Source organism: Agelaius tricolor, unplaced genomic scaffold (genome assembly GCF_023055355.1).
Source record: "Agelaius tricolor isolate 1412-34295 unplaced genomic scaffold, bAgeTri1.0.p SCAF_6, whole genome shotgun sequence".
Lineage (NCBI taxonomy): Eukaryota > Metazoa > Chordata > Aves > Passeriformes > Icteridae > Agelaius > Agelaius tricolor.
This window is the reverse complement of record NW_027269266.1, coordinates 23,368,190-23,384,828: the sequence shown is the minus strand read 5'-3', so window position 1 is coordinate 23,384,828 and position 16,639 is coordinate 23,368,190. Positions and strand designations below refer to the sequence as shown.

The following is a 16,639-nucleotide window of genomic DNA, read 5'->3' as shown; positions in this document are numbered from 1 at the left end:
TTTGTAAGATTTTCTTTTTAAAGCTGGGAATCCTAACTTTAATATCAAAAGTTGTATTTAATTAAATGTCTTTATTTTATTCAGTAGTGTAGAATTGATATTTCTTTTGCATTTTCAAATATAAATTTGTAACCCATTTTCACCCAACAACTGCAATTAGTTCCAAATTAAAGAATAGTTGCAGGAATAAAATTGGGTACTAGCTGAAGCAAAAGACAACAAAGAAATCAGTGGTTTGTATAAATCCCATTTCTAGTTGGAATGCTTTCTACTGTTACATGAATTATTTCTACAACAGTGTCGAAAACCATTTTCCTCCAGAAACTTTAGTTCTGTCTTGCCAAAGTAAATATTCTTAATCTGTTGTAATTTTCTGTCATTCTCTAAGGACCAATGTACCTCTGTTTGAGGCTTTACAGTGTCTGATCAATGATTGTTTCAAGGAATGTCAAGACTTTCTATATATGTTCTGTACAGTCATTTACCTTTCTAGAAGACTGAACATACAAAGAATTTTAATTCTGACAAAAAATAGTGCATTTAGTCTGAGCTATTTTTTTATAACCTGCCATTTTCTTCAAAGCAAGTGGAATCTCTCATCTAGTACTTCAATACAACAAGCAATTGCAGTTATTTTTCTGCTGTTTTACTATTTCTTACTCTACCTACTTACATTCTATACCTCAAAAAAGAAAAGAATTCAATAAAGAAAAAAATGAGATTGCAAAAATAATGTATTCATCATACAATTAGAAAAAAAAGTTTTTTCAGCATTTTCTATTATTTTCTATTTTTCATTTGCCTACAGATAACCTTCACACTGGACCATAGTATTCCATGGAGCTGGTTGACTCACAGCAACTTTTTTTGAAAGTCTGAGCAAAACTGGTGCAGTCATTCTGAAGAACAAGAGGCAAAGAACGTGTTTTCAATGCTGAACCTCTTTTTAGATAGTTGGCTGTGGCATTCACCCTATTCTGGAACAAATGGATGAAAACTAACAGAGAGCTAATACTTGTGTTAGGGATGTGCCTTTTTATTACTGCATGCCAGTAAAATGATCTGGACAAAATACAATAATTTGGACGAATAAAAGCTTTGGAAAATTTGGAAAAATCTACAGATTTGCAGTAATGGTTTGCTCAGGGCTGGTACTGAAATTCTTTAAATATTTGTTTTGCATTGAGTCAGCAAGTGAAGGATGTTGGCTCCCCACATTTCCATAGAAAGGCTACTCTTTGATGTTGTTGGATAATGCAACACTTTAGATCCAAACTACAATTAGGGAATTTCTTTTCTGCTTCACTGCACAAGAGAGGATAAAATGGCTCAATTAAGGCACAAGAGAAACAAATCAGAAATGATGTGCTGGGTTACAGAAGCAGAGCTTGAGGTAAGAAAACTCAGGCAGAGGAAAAGGAGCCATTGAAAAGTCTTAGACACAATGGCAAAGGACTTCAAGCACTGGGCTAGGAAAGGAAAACTGGTGAACTGAAGAAGAATAAGGTTGCAAGTACTCGCATTAGAAAAAAAAAGTCAGACTGAGCAAGGCTGCTCTGTGGTAGAAAGAATGAAAGGGGGACTACAAAGAGAAAGGCAATTGGCCAGATAAGGAGGTTCATGAGGAGAAGCTGCTGGGGAAGGACCAGGATATTTTCTGCACCACAGCCTAATGAGTTAGGAATAAATAAATCAGCAGACACCAAGCAACTGAGATGCACCAGCATTTCTGCAGACATTTCTAATGCTTTCCCTGTCTGTCATGTACCCAAGTGCAAGTCACACTGTGTGAAAATTTGTTCAAAGTCCCTGCTGGATCAAGTCATCTAAGGAATTCCTGCCCCTGAAACTTGCAGAACCACACATGGTGGCTTCTCTAGGGTGGTAGTACCTTCTGACTCTATTGAGGGAAAAACCAAAAAAAAAAAGCTTTGGAATAACATTCCAACTGTTTCACCATTTTTCAAGTGTTTGACAGAGAGAAGTTAGGATTTCTCTTCAGGTGTCACAGATTATAAAAGAACCCTGACTAGGCATTTCAGGATCACTTACAAAAGCTGAATGCAGGTTAGTTAAGCAAAGAGAACCCGAGCTACTGACCTCTGAAAAGTTGGCAGGAGGTTTTGGAATCACCTTCTGATATGCAGCAAGTAGCTGACGAGTAATGATTAACAGATTCCATATATCAACTTTAGACCATGTAGCTGTGGTCAGAATAAATGGTTCATGTTAATGATTTACAAAAGCATTTCAAACTCCCTGGCACCAAAGTGAGTATCTTTGATTTTAGTAGCAAGCAATAGAAGATCTGCCTGAAAGGAATCTGAAAGCTCAGCTACAGTGATACTTGACCTAAGCATCTAAAGTTCCTCCCTGCAACAGAAAGTGGTATCTTATATGCTTAGACTGAGCTTGTTTCTACATAATCACTCATGGAATACTTTTTTACCTCCAGAGAAAAATCTCTGACTGGGACTAACAAGACTCTCAAAAGGTATGATTCGACAAGTTTCACTAACAACATGTAAATGAAGAGGAGGATGCATTGATCCAATGCAAAGTTAGGTAGACACTTCCACAAAAACTGATCAGAACTCATCTCCCCAATTCCTATCCAAACATGCACTTAATAACAGGTTCTGCAACAGGCACTGCAGGTCAGCAAACTCAGGCCTTCCAGAATTAAAAATGACACATGCTCTGGAGCTGAAAGTAATTTCTACTCATTCCCAAGTTTTGCAGGATATGGATCTCCTACTTGATATCAAGTAAAATAAGAAAATATAGAGAAGGCTGTAGTTAGTTTGTTTAGCTTTGAAGAGCAAATAAACCAAGACCAAACTCTCCACTATGTACCTATGGACATATTTGGGAACCAATACAAGATTGGCAGAGTGAGAGGTAAGTACTGCACTTTTCAATCACCCAGAGTCAAGAAGTCTGACAGATGTTTCTCATCCACTATAAGAGTTGCTGCTGCAAAATGCTATTCTATATCAATTTCCAAACAATATGACAATACTAATGGGCTCCTTTAGGCATCTCTTAAAGACACAATTCCCCCAGTAAGCCATAATTTTAAGTAGTCACCAAAACTCTTCTCAAGTTCCAAATGATTTTTAGATTGAACTTCTGTGTGGATCTCATGAAGCCCAGGCTTTCAAACAGGCAAAAGGAAAGTGAGTGGATTCTCACAAAAATAAGTGCCAGTCCTTAATGGAAGAACAACCAATCTGTACATCTTCAGTGCTGGTTATCACCCTAGCATCTGATTTGTGGCTGAGGATTTAAGAAGGGTAATCAAAGCTTGGGAGTAAAAGGTGCATGTATTCTCTCAATAAATACAGCTTACTTATTTGACTTATCTGGCTGAATCTAGTAGTGAGTCTCACAGTGATTGCATATGCTCTGCACTGACAGGAATATTCTAGAAAAAGAGGAAAATACATAGGCCTTGAGTGCATTTTATGACTATTTCTCTGATACTCCTGCAGTCTAAGGTAAATGGATTCCCTCACCAGGTGATGAACATTTCAATGATGCACACTTTAAGTCACTCTATATTAATATAAACAAGAAAGCAGCTCATGACAAAGTGTTTCTCCTCACCACAGCAGAGATGAACAATTTTTTCCCCTTTGCAGGTTTTTCTTTCTCTCCCTGGAAAAGGACACTTTGCTGACTCACATGTGATTAGCTCTGTTGCTGTAGTAGAAGCAGTGGAAAAGGAGAAAAAAGAAGAATCCTTTTCTGCCTCATACACCTCTATCCACCCACAAAATCAAACAGAGGATAAATCCTAATCCCAGATGGGAATTTTCCTACTGATTTCAGCAAGCATATCACGTGATTTTCTGTATCTGTTGTTTAAATCTTGCTAACTGCAGAAATAGTGGACTAAACAACTAAAACATCTGCCTCAGTTAAACTTTTAGGTACTTACTTGAAAGCCCTGAAAATCTCCTTCTGATATGTAAAGTGTGGACATCTGGCTAGAAAAGCTCTGAGACACAAAACCACAAAAGCTGCACAACTCATTTTTACTGAGTCACCACTGATCATACAACTCATCCTGAGAAACACCTTGCCTACCTCATGAAACCGCAAATCAGATGGTTTCTTCCCACCTCACCAAGGCTGGCTCCAACCAAACTGAAAACAACAGCAAACAAAATTAAAAGAGAAAAGAGGACAGAAATAATCTACCAAGAAAGCAGCTATGTGAGCGCAGCAACCTAGAAAGTCTGATCTCCCGTGGATTCTTCTGGAAGAAGAGCCTTAAAGAGATGAGCAGCTGAGCTGATGTCTTCCCCTGCAGTTAGGCTTTCCTAGTGCCTCTTTTGGTAGGGATTCTTTGAAATTAAAGAGAAGAACCTACAGTGCAGTCAGTTCTTCAGTGGAAGCAATAAGAAACCTTTATTCTTTATCAGGCTGCTGTGGAGGAATATAGCTCCTCTGAGAGTGCTACTGTTTTCTTAGGCCTGGTTGAAACTGGATGCCAGCTGACTTTTGACCAGATGCATACAAAAGCACTGTGACCTGCATTTCTTGGTAATGAAATTAAAAACAAATACTCCAAATAATTAGAAGTTACCATCTTCCCTAGGTAAACACACTTGCTATCAGCGGTTCCAATCTTGTAAGTAATTAAAAACCTTTTGAACTTTTGCCTCAATCCATCCTTTTTAACAAAACAAATACCACAAGCTGGCATACACTGATAACAGAGAGCTGTAAATACTGAGCTAGGTGATAGTCTTCGACTTTAAGCAAAGCACTGAAACTAACAAAAAAGCTCCACTTGGCTTTAAAGGACTTTGAGCCAGACCATCTTTCTTCAGTTTGAGGAAAAAGGCTGGCTTACAGTGGGTCCTTTGGAAATGTGCATTAATACTTCATAAATGTTTTATCTCCATGGAAAATAAAAGTTATGGGGTTTGGCTGGAGAATGAAAGAAAACATTGAGTTTCAAGATGACCAAATGTTTATGTTTTCAAACATGTAAGTTTGTTGAAGTTAAGAGAAACTCAGTGCTTCATACAAAGCTCTGCAGAGGTTCTATCACTTTCTGCAAAGTCTTGGCTAATCAAAATCCAGCTGACCTCTTGCACACAATGGAAGTTCAGCATATGCAGATATTTGTACATACACTTTAAAGACCCACAAATGTTGTTAAATGATTCCTAGTCTACTCTGTGAGTAAAGTCTGACTGAAGTAGTGTGTCAGAATTTAATGTATTTAGTAACAGATTTCAGTCTATCTTGTAAGGGATAATGCTTTATATTTTAGGTATTTTGGTGACTAAGGTTAGCTTCATAAATAGCAAATTATTATAATGTATTAAAAATCTGATCTACTTTTGCTTTTTATTTTGCAGTGATTGACAGATATATTATAATTTTTCCCTCTTCATAAATGCTTCAGTATTGAGATGATCTAATCCCTCTTTTGGTATTTTAACTTGGAGTTGCAATTTAGTTCAGGTAATAAATAAAATTGTAGAAAAAAATAAGGTAGTTCATCTCTTGATAAACCTCCATCTTGTTAGCTTCCATCTGTGAATAATGGCTAGTGAGTGTGCAATGTGCCTGGTACTGGTTGGATTTGGTGTATGGTGAAACAATTCTGATGGTATTGTTAGGAGCTGCCATCGGCACTTATGCAAATTTTTACTGGTCTAGAATAACAATGATTTAATGCAGCAGAACAGTTCAGCACTTGACATGCAAACACAACTGTTACAGGGCTTTATTTTTTTTATATCCCACTTTAAAAAAAACAAACCAAGAAAAATATAGATAACTCCTATATCTGTAATATAATTTACATTCAATACTCAGCTTATAAAATGTGATACTATTAGTACACAGTATGATAAATATTCTAAGCATACACAACTTGCACTAGGTGATAAAATATTCTGAGCATGTCCTAAAATGATTCTCTCATCAGAGATGGCTTGTTACCTCCACCATCAGCAGATACTGATAATTAATCAACTGAAATGAATCTTTACAGAATAAACAAATCTGTTATACATGAAGGATGATTATGTTCTTTTGGCTGTGAAGATTTTTCATAACTTATTCATGCCAATGATGTGCCTGAGTTATGAAGTATTTTTCACTTATGAAATAAATATAGCATCTTTCGTTTGTCCTGTATCCCCTCTATCTTTTGGGCTTTACCTATGTAAATCAGCACAAATCTACCACCTATGCTGATTTACACCAACAGAAGAATTAACCCCTTACTCATCATCAGCAGAAATGTTTCTTTAGTTATTTCAGATGTATTGCTAAACCATAGCTTTGGTAAAGTGCTTTCAGCTGTTTTATTTTTACAGCAATGATTGTGTAAATGCCATTATCAGCTGTAAGACAGAATCATAGCTTCTCCTTCCAGCTTTGTGAATGCCACTCTCCTGGTAGATGTGACACACACGCTGGGAGATAGCGCTGCATTTTGAGATGGGAAAGCTGTGAAAATATAGTACCATTTGTATGGATTTTAAAATTAATTATTCATACTTCAATGTGCTGCTTTTATATTCACTTTTCCTTGAACTATTTAAATGACCAGTTTGTTTTTTCATTGGCAGAAACACTGACCTAGACATGCATGTAAAAGTACTTGAAAATCTTGTTTTAAGAAAGGGAACAAGACCATGTTTGACTGACCTTCTCAAAAATCACAAATAAACAACAGAGATTAAATTAAGAATATGTGTGACTTAAACAGCAAAAAACAGCAAAAAAAGAAACATTGAAAATCATTAGACAATGTTATAAAATAACCAGAAAAACAGCAAATACATTTGAGGAAATCATGATCTGCAGTGAATATCCTTCAAACAGAAGAATTGTGAATGATTCATTCAGAGTGAGTCATATTTTATTAGAGAAATTCTCAGGGTTAGGCCTACTGTGCAAGCACAAATTCTTGGCTAAGAGTCACTAAAACTGATGTGTTCACTCACATCAGCCAAACATCCTTTATTAAGAACAAAACAAAAGAAAAGAAAAGAAAGAACAAAAAATCCACACTAAACCGTTGACCTAAGGAAGGGAATACAGCTTTGTGCCTTCCCTTAAGACTTCACTGAAGGAGAGAGGTCAATAAAGAGCTTGAAGAAACAAGATGTGCTCAGGAGAGCCTTGTGTTAATTTCCTTTTAACATCCAGCTCTTTCCCACTAGGATTGACGCCCCTTGGGTTTTTTGACTATCACCTGTACTTGTAGGAAGATGTACTTGGTGCAGTTTTGTGGTAAGTTAGCACACAGGAAAATATCCATGTTGCTGAAAAATATAACACAGAAGGAGCCATTTGGAAGAAGTTTCTATGTTGTGAGGCAGACAGAAAGTATACTAAGGAAAACAGCTCAGTAATTTGTATAGCAACATAGACCTTGAAGGTCAGTCTTTGCTTTATCTCAGCTATTTACCCAGTTAGTAATCCAGGTATGTACAGTCTGATTTTTCCAGATGCAGTCCTCTCCAGACCTTCCCAGATGCTCTCAGACCTTTCTAGATCCAAGAAGATATTTATTTGCCTTTAAACTACATACTGCAATGCCTACATTTTAGGCATCTGTCTGCTCATACAAAATCCAGAACATTGTAAGAGAAATCATAGAAACAGTTTGCTGAACTTGCAAAGTAGTAAGAGAAAGAGTAATGAATAAGATCCAAAATAGCCAGCACACTGAGCTCTGCCTTACACTGTCAGTAGGTAAATGTTAGTCCTTTACCAGTCATTTAGCAAGTCTATAAAATCAGGAGCCCCAGGCTGTTGGTCTTTCCAGGATAATCATTAATAAGCTTACCAAAAATCGTATGTGTCTATCCAGATAAGTTGCCCTCCTAGAGCTAACTCTAGGCTGTTTCTCATTGTAGAAGGAAGCCTTAAAATCACTGTGTGCTCTGTTTTGTATTACATGTAAAATACAGAAAAAAAAACATTGTCTGCAGACACACAGTGTCCTGCCTTCTCTAAATAATATTTGTATGCTTTGTAATGAAAACTGACTCACCACTTCACCCTCATCTCATTGCATTCTACCATATAAAAGAGTCATGCTTCTCTCCAGTCCAGCTGATATTGGATTCTCCTCTCACAATGACATGTCTTCACTAGAAAGAATGAAAAATGTTCCTCCTCTCTTCCCCAGAGCAGTCTAAGGCTTTGTGGTTAAAACATACTGAAATGATCATGACACATGGGCTTGAATCTAACCTCAATCAACAGAGGACTTTGAAAACAAGTTAATTATGTGGCCAAGGAGAGTGCTGTAGTCCACTACAGTCATACTGCTTATCATCTAAAATGTGAACATTATTAGCCTTCACTGCCTTTTCTATGAAGAAAAGGAACTTGGGCCTGTATGTGCATGTTGGTCATCATCAGAGACCTGTGAGGCTGAACTCAGGTTTTCCTGCAAGCGAGGCAGTGACCTTCCAAGTCTTGTCAGGACCAAGGCAGTGCTGAAGACATGCTCAGATCTTGAGGTGCCTGGAGCTCTTGAAGGATGGGAAATGAAGCAGATTCAGACTAGATAAAGGACCCTTTTTGAAACACTGGAACAGGTTGCCCAGAGAGGTGGCAGATGGTGCCCCATCCCTGGAAATAATCAAGACCAGTAGATGGGTAGATGGGTAAGTTTCCCATCCAACCTGATCTCAAATAAACTGAGTAAACTGGTCTGATTGAAGATATCCCTATTCATTGCAGAGGACTGGGACCAGATGACCTTCAGAGATCCCTTCCAAAGCAAATCATTCCATGATTCTATGATTACAAGTGTTAAAATTCTATGATTACAAGTGTGCTGTTTCATTTAGGGAGCAGTTGAAAAAGGCTTTCCAGGATAATCCTTCTTCACTCACCTCTCTGAATGTCACCACCAGTCTACCTGAAATATAGGCAGTTTTTTGAGTTGTGTTTTTCCTTGGCAATTAGCTCAAGACCATGTGTCAGTATAACATGAGAATTCTAGTAATTTTCTTAGCAGTCTTAAATTGAAAAAAAATGCTATTGAAGCCTGTTTTCATAATAGGACTGACTTTCAAGCTCACATTTAAATATCCTGACTTATGAATATACACAGAACATAGTATTTGTATTATAAGACAATTGTTATGCTATTTTCTCTACATAATTTTTCTCTTCTTAGTGGTATCATTAAAATAATCGAAGATTGTTTTCTATTGTTTATAAATGGACTGCTGTTATCTATTCTTTTATGACAAGGTGACAGTATTTACTTATCTAGTTTGCAGATAAGCACTACATAGTCTGTTTTTTGTGTTTGAAAAAGTGGGGTTGGAGGAAGGCTTCAAGCCTGCTTTGATCTAACTGCTATTTTCTAGGTCAGGGAGATGCAGCAAGAAGAGAAAGGTTGTGCTGAGACAGAACAGCTGAGCACATGCAATGGGCACACATATGTGGAGCAAGCAGAAAAGGAAGAGAATCCAGCAAGTGGAGGTTTTTACCAGAAACTGAGACTGGGAGACTACTGAGGAGGGGGTATATCTGCTGCTGGGCCTCACAGGTGATGGGAGAAACTTCCAAGGGGCACAGGGGAAACTACAATTTGCTCAAACACTGGAGTAGTTAACTCATTGGACTGAAAACATAAAAAGAGATATTCTTCACAGATTGAAAGTGAGCAAGTACAGATACGTTTATGAATCCTTACAATTTCTCTAAGACGAAGAGAAATCACCTTCACCTTCTCTAAGGTGAATATCCATTTAGGAATCCTTATCATTCCTCTACTGTCTCTCTCTAGGACAACTAACAGCAATCAAAGAGTTAATTGTTTTTGATTTATAATGCAGTAGTTGTCTCCGAGATCCTTTGTTTTTTTAGCATCTTTACATAACTCACTTTAAGGGAAAGTGCTGAAATATCTACCTCAAAGCTATGACTAACTTGATACATCATTATTAACTCGAAAACTTGCCCTGGAGCTGTTCTTGTAAGCAACCTTTTAGTTACATGCACGTTGCAAGCTCCCTGCCTCCACTGCCAATCCCAGTCTATCCTAAAATCCCCCCAGAAGCCCCGGACGAGCCAGAGCGGGCACTGGCAGCCTGACGATTGCCCCGGAGGCAGCCACGGGCCCGCATCCGCAGTGGTGCATTGCCGAACATGCCCGGGCAGGCTGTGCTGGGCAGTGTGCGAGCCGCCTGGGAGGCTCAGCCCGCCACACTGGGTACAGCCCTGGACTGCGGCGGGGCTGCTTGTGTGTCACCTTCATGCTGACTTAGAAACTAGCACAGCATTGACAAAATTTGGTTTGAAGGCACAGCTCGTTCTTGGGACATCCCAGAATGATGGCTGGGGACGCTGCAATTGGATGAAACATCCCTCGAACAGCAGCTTGCCTTGAGGGGAAGAAAACAGCGCTGGGCAGGACAGCAGGGTTTGATGTGAAGGTGTTGGCATCCTTCCTCTGCTCGCCGGGGGCATTTCCCGGGGTCACCAGCTGGTGACACGGTCACCGTCTCCAGCGGGCGGAGCGGCTGCAGGGCCCTCAAGAGCTCGGCGTCCCCGTGCGCCCGCCGGGCCTCCAGCCCTATCCGTGGAACAACCAGGAGGGCAACCGGGCCCTTCACGGGGATGAGGCGGTGCTCGCCCCGCAAGGCCGGCGTTCCGCCGGTGCCGGAGGCCGCGTCTCCCGGCGTCTCGCCCGGCGCCCAGCGCGGAGCCCGCAGGGCCGGTCCGGACCGTGCCGGGCGATCACGGGGCCGCGGCGGGGCCGGGCGGGGGCGGCGCCCCATCCCTGCCTGTGCGAGCGAGCGGTGACGGCCGGCGCTGGCGGGCTGGTGCGCAGGCGGGGAAGCTGCGTGCCGCGGTCGGAAGGGAGGGGAGCGGAGGAAGGGAAGGGACGGGAAGGGGTGGCCGCGCCGGGCACAGCATGGCTGCCAAGGTAAGGCACCGCCGCCGGCGGGCGGGCGGGCGGCGGGGAGGGGGCCGCGGCAGGGCGCTTGCCGGGTTTGACCTCGGGCCTGCCCTTGACGAAAGCCGAGGCGGCGCCTCCTCCTCCTCGCGGCTCGGCGGCCGCTCGCCGCCGGCCCCGGGGAGCGGGGGGTGGGCAGCAGGCGGCCCCCGGCCGGTGGGGCTGTGTGCCAGCGCGGCCAGCATCCGCAGCTGCCCGCGCCGGGAGCAGCGGGCCTGAGCTCCCCTTGCGGTGCATCATCGGCGTCAATGACACTGCACGGCTCCTCCCGCGTCCTGGGCCGGGGCCGGGGCCGGTGCCGGTGTCGGTGTCGGTGCCGGTGACGGTGGCGGGTCGCTCTCCCCGGCGAAGCCCCGCACTGCCCCGCCGGGCACCGTGCCCTGGCCCAGCCGCGGCTCCGCCAAGCGCATTTGGGCCCGGTAGTGCTGAGTGAGAGCCCCGCCGAGCCCCTTGTTCCGTAGTGTACAGATGCATAAAGACACACGTACACACGTGCTGTGCATGCGGACAGACACACACCCCGCTGTTCGGACGGGAGGATGCAGCGGGATCTCGGCACGGCGGCTGGCAGGTCCCGCAGTGGGCACAGATGTTGGCCCTGCCCCGTTTGCAGGCCTTAGCGCGATTGTCCCTTTCTGCTTTTTCTCCCATTTTCTCCATATTCCTTTTTTTGCCTTCTGTTTTCACATCTGGTCATCATTTCCAAGGATTGTTACTTCTCAGTGCTGTCCTGTCAGGTGGATATCTGCTATTTAGGCTTTTTTACTGATCAGAAGGATAAACAAATTGAAATACGTTATTTAATTACCTAGTAATGTACTCCCATCCCAGAAAAAAAATTGTCATTAGCTGAATCAAGGCCATATCTAAAGGGAGATTAAATGAGATGTAGTGTTGGTGTTTCAAAACTTACTACTTTCATTAAGTTTCATGTTTGAATACTGACACTTCAAAAAGAAATTACTCCATGTCCTTTTATTGAAGTCAGTGATGAAACTCACATTGAGGAAAAATCAGGAAACAAATCTTCCCCAAACAACTCAAAGCATGGCTCAGTGTGGCCAGAGTTGTGTGCTCCTTTATTTTAGCTAGGATATGATAGAGCTGCTTTGGTCAGCACCTTTCTCAGTAAGAACATAGGTTATCTGAACTGCATGCTCTTTTAGTGGATTGAGCAATATTTGATTCCTCATTCCTAGTGTATATAAAGCAGTCATCCCCAAATCTTGTGTTCACTATTTGTGAATCTGTGAAGCTGACCTATCTAGGCTTTTAAAAAATTTTTGATTTCCCACTGGTCCATACACACATGTGGGTTACATCCTACCAAACTATTGGTGTTTAAAGACTTAAAGGTCTTCTATTCTCTGGCTTTTTGAACCTTTTACTTATTTTCTCTTCTCCAAGCAGTGGTTTGTAATCTGCAATCCATTTTAACCTATGCTAGTCACATATACTTAAAAATATTTAATGTGTAGTTAGTGTTCGTCTAAAAGGGTAGACACGTGTGCTCCATGCTACACATTTGCATGGTGTCCTTTTTCCTTAAGCTAGATTTCTTACACAGTTCAGATCCCTAAAGTCTACACAAGCATATGTTGGAAAGACTCAGCACTTTAAGAGACATTTAATTGAATGTTGTATATGTCAGGTTACATCAGGCTTGGCAGAGAGATACCCAATAAAAAGAATAATGGCTTAATTGTCATGTCATAAGCATTCTTGGTGTATTGCAAGGCAGAGATAAGCTCTTTGTACCCCAGGGTCTCATGCAGTCCTCACATAGCTTCCAAGGAAGGCTTCTGGTTTATAAGCCTAAACAAGTTCTGAGAGACTTATGTTAAAAACAAACAAACAAACAAACTAGAGCTGTGAGCAGCTGGAATGGATTAATTACGTTACCTTGTGGGATTCAAGGGGATTTTTGTCTTCTTCAGCTGAAACAGTTAAATACAGGTAAATTTCTTTTTATATTGAGGTCAGTAGCAAAATGTTAGTAGCATTTTGTACTTTGAGGGTAACATCCGAGCTTAGGTTCTGCAATTTTACATGTGAATAACTTCACCATGGAAAGAGCTTCTGGGCCTGAAGTTATTCACATGTGCTTGCAGGCACGTGCCTTGATTTGTGTTCTAACTTCCTCACTGATGCATCTCAGTAATGTTTGCCTTTTTCACCTCAGCCAAACAATGGACTGGTGAGTTAAATGCTTTTTCTAAAATTTCTTTAGTACTTTTTCCTTGCCAGTATCCTGCATGACCGCTTCCTTTGATTTTTTAATTGTACCCTTTTAGGTATATGAGTCTTTGGGATTGAATGTAATTGGTCTTTGCTTGCAAGATTTCAAATGTTGACGTATTAAGCAAACTCTAAGAATTCAGTCTCAAAAGGAAAACCCAAATGGGATACTGTTAAGGCTGCATAGTTAAGCACTCAGGTATCAAGAAATGGGCACTACAGCCCGATTTCATTTCCTTCATTATATATAGCCTCAATGTTTCCAACTTACACAGCATTTTAGGCAATGTATGTTACACATCAGTGGCTTAAACTTTGAACACATTTTCTGAAACTGTTTTGGGAAAACTCTGCTATAAATTATATTCACACAAATTTCCAGTAAAAACCAGAGGTGAGATTTTCCAGAAGATTTTTACCCCACTGGTAATTAAATTACCATCCTAGGTACTGGCTTCTTTTTCTGCATTGTGCAAAAAAAGAGGTGATGTGGAACATCTTTATGGTAATGCAGGTACAAAGCACTAATGCTTTACGTAGTGTGCCCTGCTTATTTCTTAATTTTGAGTGTTTAACGATGCAATCACAATGTTGTTTTTCTGCCCTTTAGCCAGGTAGTTCTAAAGAGAATTTACCTAGTCTAGCTAATGCCCCTTGCTGTTCACCTGGTGTGTATTTTACAGCAAAATTAAATGTTTGTGTTGAGTGAACGTCAGTTACCCTTGATCCCTATTCTGCTACAAGTTCTGGGCATAGCTGTTGTCTCATGCATGTGCAAAGTGTGACTTGCTGTCTTTTTAAAGTTCTACTGCTTGGTAAAATATAAACATATTTTCAGTGGGAGGTCCTAAGGTATGTCTCAACAAGACTTCTTTCTGTACTTGATTTTACCTTTGCTACTATGCTACTTTGTCTGTTCAGCTTAAGGTCAGAAATTGATATTTGTAATGGGAGCTAGTATATATAATATTTTTAAACTTTATACTTCATAACCACTAAAGTACATTCAAAACAGTTAAAAGTTGCATTAATGAAAATTCCAAACTCAAATAATTTTGATAGATGAATCAAAGCCTGGTAAACTGTAAAAACTGTGGCTTAGCATGGAAGCACATGAACACCATTAAACTTTATCTCTGCTGTGGATAGCATGTGAATAAACTTCTGTATGACCTGCATAATAATGATACAGGAGTTGATTTTTAAATACTGTGTAATATCTGTTTCTAATGTAATTGTTTTTTTGTGTGTCATGTGTGAGCTTTTATCCATTGGGCTCGTACTGGTTGCCTGTACTACTCAGAGTGTGCAAGTTACTTTAAAATTATTGTCCTATGAACAAAGTGAACACAGAGATCGCATGCTAAAAAAGCTAGCTGTAAAATGACTGTTCAAGTGAAGGCATGAACCGTACATCAGTACCCAATGGGACTTGCTTGCATGCTTAATTTTAAGTGCATGTGTAAATCTTTCTAAGACTGTCAGAACCACGTCAATAATGTAACAAAAAGAGATTTGTTGCTGACTTATGTGACAATATTTGGGATAGTTCTAATGCAAGGTAAAGAATATTGGTTATGCAATTTTCATGTATTTAACTTTTCTTTTAATTCTCTTTTCTCTTGTGTTTTTCTGGAATTATTTATTATGGAAAGTGTATCAGTGGAGTTAAATGTTGTTTCTGGTTACTGCCGCATCCACCTTTAAAATCCTAAACCTTGTCACACCAAAAATAGTTAGTACCCAGGCACAGGCTCCTTGTATGTCTTGTTGTTACTACAGTCAGACATCTCACACTGAACACCCCAGTCCTGCAGGATGCATCACCTCAGCTGTATTAACTGGAGTTCTGTGAGGGATTGATACCACTGGCCCTGCCTCTACAAACTTTTTTGTGTGCAGAAGCGATCCAGTGCCTGTCCTGGATATTGTGAATTAGTGAGGTTTGGGTAAGCAGCCATTGAAATGCAGGCACAATGGCAATGCAGTTCTAAATAAACATGATTGCAAGCAACACCAAAACCATTAGATGCTGACACAACCATGCCACTTTGATTCTTTTGCTGCCATGCACACCCAGTGCGTCCCCTTGTGCATCATTCAGCTCCATTTTGCCTCTTTGTTCAGCTCCTTCTTCTGTGCTCGTTTTCCTGTGCTAGCAGTAGCGTGGAGTGTGCCTGGGAACAGATTAAATTCACTCTTCTTGCCCTCAATCGTGCCATTCTTCCCTTCCTCCAGCAAAATGGAAGAGAAGAATTGCATTGCATTGGACATGGATTTGTTGGGCCCTCAGAAAAGAAGAGGTGAGGGATTCTGGCATCATGATGGGCTCCTGTGTCCTTGAAAGGAGAGGAGTCCATTGTGGACAGGCTCCAGCCACTCAGTGAGATCAGTTGTGGAGAGAAAGGTGGTTGGTGAGTAAGGAGGGAGCAATCTGTTTCCCTGAAGCACTGAGTTTATGTACTATAGATTTAATAGTGTTACGGCACTTAATGGTACCATGGTAGTTTTTTGGATGTGATAGCACTGTGTAATATCCACATGAAAAGTCCTGTTGCTAGTCTGTACAGGTCCAGCAGTTCTTGCTCATGCATAGTTATATTTTGGATCTGTGCAGAAATATGTAAATTCTTATATGTATCATAAGACTCTTCTTTCCACTTTCCCCTCAGAAAAAACCCATGTATTTATGCTGCTTATGACTTATTACTGCATCTTGATTTCTTAAGAGACCAAAATTTGCTTGATAGAGGGACATTGAATTTGTATGAGTGCTGATAATTTCAGACCTTTTCTAAGTACAAAGTAGCATGACTGATGACTGCAGCTGAAAGAGAGGAGAAACCAAGTCATGTACTCCACTGTCCTGCCTGTCACAGTTTATGTGTCTGGTTTCATTTGGTTTCTTTTACTGCCTAGATCTTTGCTTATGATGTGTACCTTCAGGAGAACTGGTTGAGTCCCAGTCTCACAAGACTCACAGCATGCAACAGGGCCCACTGGCAAGAATAATCCGAGGAAAGACACTCATGGAGCAATTCTGCTGTGGAAAACTTCCACAGAGCTCTCTGCCACAGTGGACACTGTTACCCTGAAAAGAAGCTTTATTACAGTGGGGGTTTTGTCTCAATTGATTTTACCTGTGGCTTTGTGCTACTATTTCCTCTCTGATGCCACCTTTCCTTATCAGAGCAAGGTGGGGGCAAGAGGAGGTGGTGGAAGAGGTTGCTTTATGTCTTCAGTATGTTAAGTACTGATGGCATCACATGTTGCAGCTGCCAGTGGTTTTGGCTAGTTTTTGGAGCTTGCTCCTTTCCATTATGGTACCCCTGTAAGAGGAATTGCAGGATGACTTTTCTTCATGTATAGCCTAGGAGAGGGCTACTGGATCCAGCAGTTATGTGTATACTTTGTCTTTTGTGATGCCTGCTGAAA

General features: G+C 40.9%; 1 protein-coding gene across 4 annotated transcripts in view; it reads left to right on the top strand.

The window, feature by feature from the left end:
• The first annotated feature begins 10,812 nt into the window (after nucleotides 1-10,812).
• SLC25A13 (solute carrier family 25 member 13) overlaps nucleotides 10,813-16,639 on the top strand; it is a 99,281-nt gene continuing 93,454 nt past the window's right edge. The window contains exons 1-2 of one of the 4 annotated variants that reach the window (XM_071429038.1): nucleotides 10,813-10,936; nucleotides 13,149-13,163. In XM_071429038.1, coding sequence (XP_071285139.1) covers nucleotides 10,925-10,936; nucleotides 13,149-13,163 — 27 coding nt within the window. In that variant the 5' untranslated portion in view covers nucleotides 10,813-10,924. Of the gene's footprint in view, nucleotides 10,937-13,111; nucleotides 13,164-15,442; nucleotides 15,508-16,639 lie in introns of those variants that run through there. The other 3 variants (XM_071429037.1, XM_071429041.1, XM_071429039.1) reach the window with 3 other exon arrangements.